The 12,323-nt window shown below is 42.6% G+C and overlaps 1 protein-coding gene across 1 annotated transcript in view; it reads left to right on the top strand.

The window, feature by feature from the left end:
• ctnnd2a (catenin (cadherin-associated protein), delta 2a) overlaps positions 1 to 12,323 on the top strand; it is a 248,375-nt gene that overhangs the window by 120,516 nt on the left and 115,536 nt on the right. The window contains exons 12-13 of the mRNA XM_078291542.1: positions 3,577 to 3,657; positions 3,715 to 3,880. Of these exons, the coding sequence (XP_078147668.1) occupies positions 3,577 to 3,657; positions 3,715 to 3,880 (247 nt within the window). The remainder of the gene's footprint in view (positions 1 to 3,576; positions 3,658 to 3,714; positions 3,881 to 12,323) is intronic.

The raw sequence follows: 12,323 nt of genomic DNA, 5'->3' as shown, positions 1-12,323 counted from the left end.
CACTGCTCTTTGCCAGCCGATATTGGCCCCAAAGGTCAAGTCATCAGACAGAACACACCATTACCAGAGCAAATGATAAATTCAGCAGCACTCCATTTACTTAAGACAGGAGGAGAGGGACGAGAGGGAGGGAGGGCAGAAAGAAAGATTGAGTGAAGGTGGAACCGGAATGCATAAAGAGGCGCGAGGAAGCTGAATGCAAAGTAAAAGGATGTGAAAAACAAAGGAGAGGCTAAAATTATAATTTGGCCGGCCATTTTTTAGGGGATTTTTCTCCCTTTTTCTGTATCCCTACTATCTCTCTCTCTTTCTCTATCATTCTCTCTTTCTTGCCCTCACTCTTTCTCCTTCACTCTCTTCCTCCCTCTCAGCCTGTTTTCCAAGGACAGCCCTATTCAGTGGTCACAGGACAGGCTGAAATAATAACTTGACAGGTGTTTTGCTTTTTTTTCTTCCTTTTGCTGTTTCCCTACTCTCTCTCTCTCCCTCCCTGTGGATAGTCCTGTTGGGAAGTCAAGTCCCGCGGGGAGTGCAGGCTGACACTGGTGGTGTTAGCCTGAAGCCCCGGCTACTAATGAGACATTCAGACAAGACAGACAGACCACAGACACCATTTAAAGAGTACAGAAAAGGCCGGGCTTTGCCTCTGATGGGAGTGACTCTGCTTCATTACCCCCCTATACCCTCTGTTCGCTGCGGCTCCACTGTCGCTCCCTCCGTCGCCCTTGTTTCCTCCCTCCCTCCTCTGGTTTGACTCTCGTTTTAACTGCAGCTCCATCTCTCATCTCCCCAGCCCTCCTTCTCTTTTTCACACTCTCTCTCTCCCTGTCTCCCCCTGCCTAATTCTTTGGATCTTTGTCAAATTTGGGGCATCAGTAGCAGCGCTTACACAGCCTTTAGCCTCGTGGGCATTGCGTGGCAGAGTCTGAAACTTGAATTTTTCACTGTCTGGCTGGCAAAGGATTTTTGTTAACCTGATTTTGGAGTTAGAGAAAAAAAAAATATGTTAATGTGGTTACATCATCTAAAAGGTTCCCCGTGCCTTTGGTGGGCAGACTCAGGGAGTTTACTAGACATGATGAAAATAATTTAAAATAGGACTTTGTGAAACGATTGTGAGGTTGTTGTTTGTTTTAACCTGCGTGGTGTACCAAATAGGTGTGGTTTGTCACATTATGGCAAAGTGTGTGTGTGTGTGTGTGTGTGAGAAAGAGAGAAAGAGAGAGAGATAAGAGGGTTGTGAAGGTCAAGTAAATGCCACCACTCAAGCCACTGCTAAAGAGCAAGTTTGTCGGTCACATAACGATGAGACACTCAACCTGAGCACACATGTAGACACACACACACACACACACACACACAACCTTCACTCCTCTCAAACGTCTTGAAAAAATACTCAGAAAACCTCTCTCAGTAAAAGCACTAATTTAGTGAATGTAAGTGTGCATATGTGTATACCCATAAGCGTGCATGCTTGTGTCCTTGTCCATACGTGTATATACAGTATGTGTGTGTGTGTGTGTGTGTGTGTATTCCCATCCAGACATAGTTTTAAAGGCTAATTCCCTTTCTAAGGAGATACTCATTGGCCTGTGTTAAAGCCCCAGTCATCAAATGGCCACATATCGATTCCCAGGCCCCTTGATTTATCACACGTACCCCGGAGTACGCATTTATGGGGTGTGTGTGCTTGTGTGTGTACACACACCTTGGTCCTAATGACAGATGAGATGGATCTCCCCCACACCTTCTGTCTCAGTGTTTTTACAGCCGGCGAAACGAGGCCCCCAGACTCACATTAACACCTTGATATATGACCAATACTCCCCTCCAACGCGACAGGGAGGGAAGGTGACAGCTACTGTGCCCCTGCTGGCTGCTTACTTCCCTGAGCAAATCCCCATTCAATTTCCATCTCACTCTAAAAAGAGATAGCTTGGCGTTTTTTTGAATTTCAGTCATTATTGCTCACCAGGCAGATGTCTCATTGTGCGGAAAAAGTTCCTGCAATTGTCCTCTAGCTACCCGCAAATAGGCTTATTAGCATTGTTTCCATTTCTCATTGCATGGCAATGGCAGGCTAATGAGTCATTTGAGTGACAAAGGCTAACAATGCATACAAGCCATCAGTGCTGGGGAAGCTATTGTGAAAGTATAGCTTTACCAAGCTACTTCACATTGGAAGAAGTTGAACTACAGCAAAGTCAAAGACAGCCTCAAGAGAACAAGAGAAATTAGTAGTAGAGTAAGTAGTAGAGAAAGTAGTTTTGTTAACTTATGTCAAGTCAAGTAGTTTGAACTGCAAAAAGTAGTTCATCAGTTGATCATGATCTGTATCTGATAATGTTTACACATGGTTATATAATGAAATGAAAATACCACCATGAAAACACCACCATACCACCATTTGTTAGGCAGTGAGCTTTTTACAGTGGGGCTGGATGCAGTGTGAGTGATTTGTCTGGGCATTTGCAGCTAAGGATGAAAGAAAAAATGGGAAGGAGGTGGAGAGGGTCAAAGGAGGTTGAAACAAGACATGAGAAGCAGCCATTAAATGAATAAATGGATGAAAAAATGCAATTCCCTTCTTTACGTTTAGAACCAAAAATAGTTGGTAGTTCTAGTAGTTAACTATGCTTCAAAATGACTGAAAAGTAATAAAAAACTTGTAAAACACTTTCCAAATTTGAATTTAGTTGCACCACCGCCAAGCTGCTGCAAAATGTTGTTAACTACTGGTTTAATTACATGCTCCAAGCCATCTGCTGAAATGCCAGTACAGAAATGTTTTCATGACAATGAGACAAGAGCCTGGTGAACAGAAAAGGTTATTAAACTTAAAAAATGCCTCTTTAACTACAGACTGAATGGTATAAATACTCTATGCACCCAGAATAAAAGGTCATTATATTCTATACACGAGTGTATTGCCTCAACTATAATAATTTTTAGCACTGCATGACTCTCGAGAGCAGCATTATCTTTCCCATGCAATCTAGAAATGTACAATCTATTGTTTTATGCTCATGTGTATTATTTTTCATCAGCTAAAATCCTATAGATTTTTTATCTGTAGGATCATTAAAAATCTGTGACATTAAAATCTTATGAATTCTGTTTGGTGGTTACACTGATGTTTGATAATGGACATTTTTATGCGTACACATTGACTTATTCACTAATTGTGGTGGCAGTGTTTCATTGCCATCACATTGGAGTTTTGCTTTTCTCTTTTTGTATGGCTAAAAACTGCTGTCTACACTTTAATTTTTTCTGTCTCTCTCTCTTTTTCCTCTTCCATCCTTTCCTGACAAATATTGGTCCTTGTTGGCAATCCTTGGCATGTGGCCAATATTTATCCATCCATATGGAGACACGCTTGTCTTTTCCCGACAACCTGTTCATCTCTGTCTGCCTTGCTTCAATTCTCCCTCTCCTCTCCTCTCCTCTCCTCTCCTCTCCTCTCCTCCTCCTCCTCCTCCTCCTCCACCCCTCCCCTCCCCTCCGTAGACCTGACCCAGCGTGTGTTTGACCAGGTCTTAAGCTATGTCCTCTGTCCCTACTTTCCTACCGTAGCTCCCTCCTCCCCCGGTGTCGACTCCGCCCCTTTGCAGCGCACAGGAAGCCACGGCACGGGGACAGGGAACTACAGCCGCGGTGGCGGGACCAACAACTACGCCACGGTGGGGCCGGGCTACACCTCCAGCGGCGGAGGGGGGGACGTGTATGGCTCGGACCCCTACGTGGCGGACCCCTACCGCACCCTGCAGTACTGCCCCTCGGTGGTGGAATCACCCTACAGCAAGTCTGGACCGGCCCTGCCGCCCGAAGGCAGCCTGCAGCGTTCGCCCTCCATCGACTCCATCCAGAAAGACCCCAGGTAGGAGGAGGGGAGGCGTGTGTGTGTGTGTGTGTGTGTGTGTGTGTGTGTGTGTGTGTGTGTGTGGATGTGTTCATGGACAGCACTTTGTGTGTGTGTACAGTGTCAGTTGTAAGGATGAGTTTCAGGCCTAGGTAGAAGAGAGTGGGTCAGCGTGTGTGTGTGTGTGTGTGTGTGTGTCTTTGAAGGTGGACTGCTGATGTCATTTAGGAGCATGATGCGGCCACACGAACACACACACGTCGATAAGCACGAAGACTCCATGAACTGCAGTGTATTCTCTGAGGCATACCTTTGGTCAAATCACACGGAGACATATAGATTTATATATGTACACACACACACACACACACACGGATGCATAAACAAATACTGGCACACACACACACACACACACACATACAGCTAGTGATGTTTGCATATATGCATGTACACACACACACACACACACACACACACACACAAAATCACTATTTCAATCATAGGCATGGCCAAGCCATCCAGGTGAGTCCTGTGACACTCTTTGACCTGTGTGACTCCATGCATTGATTGTCACTGCCTATTGATCAACACACACACACACACACACACACAGACACACACACACTCTCTCTCACTGCCACTGACCAAGGTATTTACTCTTGACCTCCCCTTGGAACATATTGATGTAAAGCGCATCTGAAGCAACACACACACACACACACGCACACACACACAGAAGAAGCTATTTTACTCCCCAACCATGCCTATATCCTGTATTAGTACTGCAAAATTGTCAAAATAATTGCTCTTCAGGGTAGAGCAATAGTATAGCAGCAGTGCAGCAAACATGTAAAAATGTGCATTTTTGCAATGACTACACCTATACACACACACACATATAAAGACATGTCATTTTATTCCTCTCGGGTGTAGAAACTTTAAGCAGGTAAAAATTGGGATTTCTGCAATGGCTACAAAAGACACATTTTGTTGAAACTCTCACACAAAATCTGTGCTGAATCAAACTACAATACAGTACAATACAGCCACACTCCATCCAGACACTTGTAGAGTAGGTTACAATGATCTGCTTTTTGAAGTATGCTTGTTACTTAGAAGCCTTTTTTAATTCAATATCACAGCCATTTTCTGTTTTTTTTTTTTTTTTGTTTGATTTTTATTTATTTACTTTTTTTTACGCGAGTCACTATCATCTGGAGAATTGAGTCTGGCTGATTTTTTAGCTTGGATGTGATGCAACGCTAAAACAATACAAGCAGTGAGGGAACAAAGCATTCCCCCAATGGCTGATGGCAATGCCTGATGCCCAATGGCTATAATTGAGCTTAGTGTTAAGACTATGCACAGTGAATTACAATCCCTCTGCACTTACCAAATGTAATTTCTCTCTCACTATACAGTGTGCCCACATGTTTAAAGGCAAACCTTTAATACAAGATAGTGTTACTGCAATCACACACCAGTTGCTTTTAGAAGCTCTTTTCCTCTCTCCTTAGTGCCATGCTGTGTGTAAAAGAGTCCTACTGGGCTGTGATCACTTCCATCCTCTTGTCTCTCTCTGCAATTAACCAAAGCTCACTCTCCCCTCTTTATTTATATATATTTCACAGGACTCTTGATGTATAATTCCTTTAATTACAGAGCAAGAGGGACTGAGACGGTGTGGATCAAGTCTCAGCAGCAGCCGTCAATCAGGAGAGAGAGCGAGAGAAAGAGAAGGAGAGGGCGAGAAAGCGAGAGAACGGGAGAGAGATAGCAAGAAAGAGAGGCAGAGAGCAGAAAAGAGAGGAAAGAGCAAGAGAGAGCAGGTGAGAGAGTGACAAAAAAAAGGAGGGACTTTAAGAGAATGTAAAGAAAGAGAGGGAATGATTGAAGGAGCAAGGATAAATTTGACAACACACACACACACGCACATACACACACAGCCAGATGAACATCCCATCCATCGCAAGAGAGTGTGTGATTGCGTGAAGTGGTATGGAGTATCTCACTGATAACGAGGCCATGATGGTTCAATATTGATGCGGTTTGATCGACTGACTCAAGACAGTCTTCTGGTTTTCACACAAACGCACTAACCCTGATGTGTGCTCACTTACTGGACAAATAATTTATCAGTTGGATTCCCATGTTTCATGATAAATTGAACTTCAACGATGTATATTTCATTTGGCAACAGAGACTTATTCACTCAATGTAAAATAAGCACACCGAGTCTATCTCATGGAGCACCATTTTGCGTTTTCTCCTTGTAAAATTTATTTTTTCGCTCATGTTCAAGTTCAAGGCAAGTCGGTCAATATTGCACGTTGCTGTTCATTTACATGGAAAATTTTCCTCCATCCAGCGGCAGAAACAGAAGTAACAGAAACTTTTAGTGACTAGCTCCTTCTGTACCAGCCAGTTTCGTCTCTCAAAAAGAGACACTGTGGACTGAAGAGGGAAGAAAGGAGCACAGGTCAGCCAGAGAGAGAGCAAAAGCTCGTCTAACCTACTGCTTTCATTAGGAGGAAAGATTATGGCTATAAATTCATAGAAAAACTGTTTAGTTTACATCAGGTAACTCACATTGGTGTGCTCGTTCAAGGATAATACCGGTGTTTTATTAAGTTAGTGCCAATCTTCTAGGTTGCCCCTCTCCTTTGCATTATTCCTGGTTTGTCTGCACACAGTCAGCATAGTTGGAAAGGTCAGTGCTTCTTTTCCTCCCTTCAGAAGAAGCCATTTTCTGCCATTCATTCTTGTACAGAATGAAAAACAAGTTCCACAGACTTGAAAATTGCCCGAGCTAGATAATCTATCAAAAATAAACATGAAGCCTCAATTTGGTTTTGCCAAAGTTTCTGTTTCATCATTATTTCATTGTGCCCGAGTAGACTGTTTTCGTATCAGTGCGCACAATACTTTACACTCTAAAAAATCCTCTGGCACACAGGAAGTGATGCGTTTTATGTTTCCGGCCGCAGCAACAGCAGTTTGTTTGAAATAAATAGAAGAAGAACCAGGTAGTTAGCATGAGCAGTGATAGCCACCATGGCTGAACAGACAAAGAGCGCCACCTACAGAAATTCAAACTTCATCAACAGAAAATCGGGAATTAAACATGACAGTGTTGTATTGACAAGCAATAACTGCTTATCATCCAAGATGTTGCCAAAATGAAGTGATGTGGCAAACGGGGGGAGGAGAAGGACAGAGAAGGAGGTAACAGGAGAGGCAGGTGAGGCAGAGAGTCTCTCTCTCTCTCTCTCTCTGTCTCTGTCTCTCTCTCTTTCTCTTTCTCTCTCTTACACGCACTTCTCCTGGCTCTGTTTATCTCTGCCTCCCCCTTCTCTTTTGCATCAAGATCTGACCTTGTCAGTCCCAGATATGGATTATTTTTGCTTTAGTTGAAGGCAATTCAAAGCAGCTGACATGTGTTAGATGCGAGGCTTTGTGAGGACATCATCAACCTACAAGGCTTAACCAAAGCATTATATTGATTTTGCACTCGGATAAAGTCAAAGGAGCAGAAGAATTTCCAGAATTGTCCATGGTTTCGAGCATCTGTCACTGTGTCACTGTTCGTTTGACTCCGTTTAGGGATACAGAGACAACGAGAAAGAGAAAAGAGCAAGAGAGAAAGAGACAGAAACAAGAAAACAGAAGAGAAACACACTCACAGACACACACTGGATGGTTACTTGCAAGAGGGTGTTCATTATTCATCCGTTTTTCTCATTAACACACTCAGTTGTACATGCAAGTGTACGCTGGAGATCAATTGTATCCGTTATTGTCTCATTTTTCACATGAATGTATATACTTTTATAGCAGCATGAGCAGCATGAACACAGGGCCAGCGAGACATCTTGTTTTGCCTCCATGCTCATATTATTTTGGACCACAACCATGAGATTAAAGTCCGGACTGTCTTTTCAGCCAGCCTTAAAGAAATGCAGCTCTTTTATACGTGGTTCCAACATTTTGAGAGCACTTGTTTCATGTCCCCTGCAGAGTTCAATAAAACCGTATTTAATTAAAAGTTACAAAATTATTCATGGCTATTTTTAGACTCAATCTCTCGTAGCTGGAGCGTCATGGTTGGAGGTTGGTTTTATAACTCAGCGTGTTGTTTACTTGTACTGATTTAGGCCAGCCATGAAGTGCCATACTGCCTCAGAGTCTTTTAGAACCACAGGTAGCCGCAGTGCAGAGGACCTGGAAAGACAATGTGGTCGTGAGTGCATTTTCATCGCAACGGTACATTTTCACATCCCAATCTCAAATATCCCCGGACACATGAACAAACAGATTATTCCGAGTTCAACTGTGGAAGAGAACTTACACAGTCCACAAAACCTAAAGTAAACAGGATGAGGTGCTTAAATGCCTCAGTATCCTGGCAAATATCAGCATGTCCCAGCTTTCATTTCTGGATTATGTTGTTACTAAAATGACCTTTTCTGGTTTGTTGAGGATAGGTTGCTTACATGTGCCAACTCAAAGACTGAATATTTGGGTATTTGGTGTCATATTGGAACATTAATGTGCATTTATAGCTTTTACCAATACACAGGATTTGATGTCGCAGTCTTTCGTGCCAAAAATCAGCGTGAGCATTCATACAGATGCCCAATTCAGATGTTTTTGACTGAGTAGAAACATGCACTTTACTGAAAGCAATCTTGTTACTCTTTGCTACATAAAGAAGTAAAGAGCAGCTATTTAACTGTTTATTCAGGATGACTAACAACATGGCTCAAATATAAGCTCAAATATAAGATGACATTCCTCACTTTAACCTCATGGTCATTAAGTCTTTTCACTTTCAAAGTAAATACGGAGCCAAAAAATCAATGTACACATTATCATACATATTTTTGCAGCTCAGTGTATATGTGAATATAGGTTTTGGTTTTTTAATTTTGGTTTTCATATTCAGGGTATCTGCAGGTTCTTAAAATGTCTTAAGTGTAGTTATTAGAGGTTTTTTTTGCAATGATAAGTTTGTTTGCGCTGCATGTCCACTCTTAGATTAATGGAGGACAGGGTTAGTAGTAGAATATGCAAAACCGTATCTGCTTCTACACAATTCGACTACAGCTCTTAATTAATTTCCCGGTGTCTTTTTGCTTATACTACCCATTTAGAGTTTCTGTTATTTCTCTGTTTTGGTTTTTAAATTTTAGATCTTAATCTCAATTCCAGGTAGCATTCTAAGGTCCTCAAACTCTTAAATGAACTTTCTTAAACCTGCAGATACCCTGATATGGGTTTCAATATAATCTAATGCTCTACTTAATATCATTGAATCAGAGCTGTGTTACATTTCTCTATGCAGTGAGGTTAAATGGCCTCCTACTCAGACCTCACTCTCTCTCTTGCAGTAATTGGATCTAGCTGAGCTAACATGAAGTGCTAAATGAGTTAGCAGCTATTAGAGACAAGGAACACTCTGAGCGAGGGCAGAGGTTATGTCTGTGTGTGTGTGTGTGGCGGGTGCGTACGTAAGGTGTATGTGACTTTAATAATTCATCATACAGTATATTCTAGATGCAGTGTGTGTGTGCCACTGTACATGCATGCAAGTATTTGTTGTGTGTGTGTGTGTGTGGCAGCCACTAACCGAGTTAGGGGCCATTACAGTGGCAGAAGAGTGAGCGAGAGAGAGCAGAGGTGAGGTGGTGAGGACAGCGACACAAAGAGAAAACTCAATAACCACTAATGGATGAGAGTGGAGAGAGGAGGAAGAGAGGGAGGAGGGTGGAAGGAGGGACCGGAAGAGAGGAGAAAAAAGGGAGGGGGATGAAGAGAGCAGAAGAGGAGGGAGCAAGGGAACGAAGGAGGTAGATGAAGAGGAGAGGAAAGGAGATGGAGGGAGTAAGGGGATTTGGAAGAGAGGAGAGAGTGTGGTAGATGAAGATAAAGATGGAGGGAGGTAAATATAGAAGAGGGAGGGGGAAGGAAGTGAAGATAGAGATAAGGAAGGAGGTAGATAAAGAAAAAAAAAGTCCCAATGGGGCTTCCTGGTGAAATCGAATATTAAAAAAAAAGAATGGAGGGAGCAACATGAAGACAAGAGCGATAGACAGAGAGTTATGGAGGAAATAAAGGAAGGGAGGGGAAAAGGGAGGGAAGAAGGGAAAGCAAAAAACAATACTGAAGGAGAAGCAAAAGGAACAAAAGACGGAGGGAGGGAACGTGGAAAGCAACAGTGGAGGAAGAAGGTATAGAGAGACATTTGTTTGGGGAATAAGGGAGACGTACCTCGGGGGATCGTCAGGAGAAGAAAGGAGGGAGGGAATGATGCAAGGCGCAGCGGTGAACGAGGGGGTTTGCGGGTAAGGGAAGGAGGGAAGAAGGAAGGGAGGAGAGAGAGAGAGAGATGAACATTAGCTCAGGGCATGTGGGAGTAGGGAGGACGGGAGTTAGGGAGCGAGGGGTGGAGAGCCAATGGCTGCAGTTACAGAGCTGGGGAGCTTAGTGGAGGAGAAAGAGGGAAAGGAGGGAGGGAGGAGGGTGAAAACAATCGCGAAGGAGGCATTAAGGGAGGGGAATTCACAGCATTGAAGATGTGAGGAGGATTGACAGAGAGAAAAAAGAAAAAGTTGTCCCACTGTGATCCAAACATGACAAAACTAGACTGCAACATTGTTTTGGCGGTGGGTATGCTTGACTTATCTCATCAAACACTCAATTAGCCTGAAAAGTAGACACAGCACTTGCAAGATAAGATAAATCAAGCACTCCTCATTTACTTTTTCTCCACAAATCCAAAATGAATCCGGCTAACAATAATGATTAAAGTGTTATTGATGTTATGTTAAAATTCTTTTGTAATGGTGACTAGATTAATTGTTCTCCATTTTTTTGTAGATTGAACATAGATTATGTTTCCCAATTACATTTTTGCTTTTAGCTGATGTTTTTACCCAATTTACAATGAGTGCGACAGCAGAATAAGCTTGCAACATTTCATGCAATTCAATTTCAAACAGTAGTCAGAAGTGCAAGGGTTAAAGCCACAGCACTGCAACAATAGATGTGACAAATATATTGTATAGGTAAAGGTAAAAAACACAGGTGGAAATAAAAAAGCAGGCAGGCAGACGAGGCCATGTTTTTTGTTATTGTTTTTTTTCATTATTTGCTAGATACAATAGAGCCGCTGACATGAAATTGCTATTTACAGTTTCTTGATATGATGTGATCTGGTATGACATGTCATTGTCACCGCGCGCTATTTATTGTCAGTGTTTGTTGGCTCACAGCCCAAACACATCGCTCTATTTATGGAAAATATGCAATGGTCAGCGGTGACTCCGTGCATGTGTGCATATGTGTGTGTGGGTGGGTGGTTGGTTATGTGTATTTGTGTGTGTGTGTGTGTGTCAAAGAGAGAAAGAGAGAGAGTATGTGTGTGTGTGTGTGTGTGTGTGTGCGTGTGTGACAGGCCTGACATTCATATATGAGAGCATAGGGCTGACGCAGTGTATTCCCACTTGTCATACAAGCTAGAGGACAACAACATTTCACTGTGTGTGTGTATGTGTGTGTGTATGAAAGCGAGAGCAACAGGGAGAGAGAGTACTGTTATTATACAATGATTACTGTCAGAGTGTGTATGTTTATTTATGTTCACACGTGTGTGTTAGAGAGAAACAGAGTGTGTGTATTCCATTCTTCCACTCATTCTCTCTGTTTGTGTAAGTGCTTTGCTTTGTGTGTTGATACATATGGTTTATGTATGACTCCGCGGACTCTGTGTTACCTGCTTTAGATGGAAATTGAGGCGCTGGCAGTTTTGTGTGTGTGTGTGTGTGCATGCGCGGTGGGTCCTGACCACAGGATTATATTCAGATATGAGATCTCATTCCCACTCATGTGAAAGTAAGACCCACTCGTATCAACAGCGGCTATTTTACTGCCCCATACCCTGGGGGATTTCTGCTGTGTAAACTGGAAGCTGACTGTGTTTCCTTAGTGTAGCTCACTGCTGTGTGTATACAGCTGTAGCATGGTACATGTTCCAAATCTTGTCTATCCTGTGTAAGTACTACAGTAACCACCAATTTTTTTTTCTTTAAAGTAATAATCTTTGACATGTTCACATAAATAAATGTCCTTTTTCCTACTCCCACTATCACTTTTACATTTGCTGTTCTAAATACCTGGTATCTGGTAGTTCTTTCCTGGGAAAGTTTTACGTTTATGGCAACAGCAACAGTTTGGAATAAACAGAAGAAGAACTGGGTAGTTAGCATGAGCAGCGATATCCACCATGGCTGAACAGACAAAGAAAAGGTGGTGAGATGAAAGAACAAATCAAAATGTTCCAAGCAGTTCCTCTTGGGGGGTTGAGCAAGAATGCAGTAGTACTGCAGCGAGTATGCAGTTAAAAGTGACTATTAGAATGGCTAGATTCGTATCAGGGGTTATGCAGATTGTTTTTGCTGGA

The sequence above is a fragment of the Centroberyx gerrardi genome, chromosome 22 (genome assembly GCF_048128805.1).
Source record: "Centroberyx gerrardi isolate f3 chromosome 22, fCenGer3.hap1.cur.20231027, whole genome shotgun sequence".
In the NCBI taxonomy this organism is placed as follows: Eukaryota; Metazoa; Chordata; class Actinopteri; order Beryciformes; family Berycidae; genus Centroberyx; species Centroberyx gerrardi.
The sequence above is the reverse complement of the archived record's forward strand: the minus strand, read 5'-3'. Positions and strand labels throughout refer to the sequence as shown.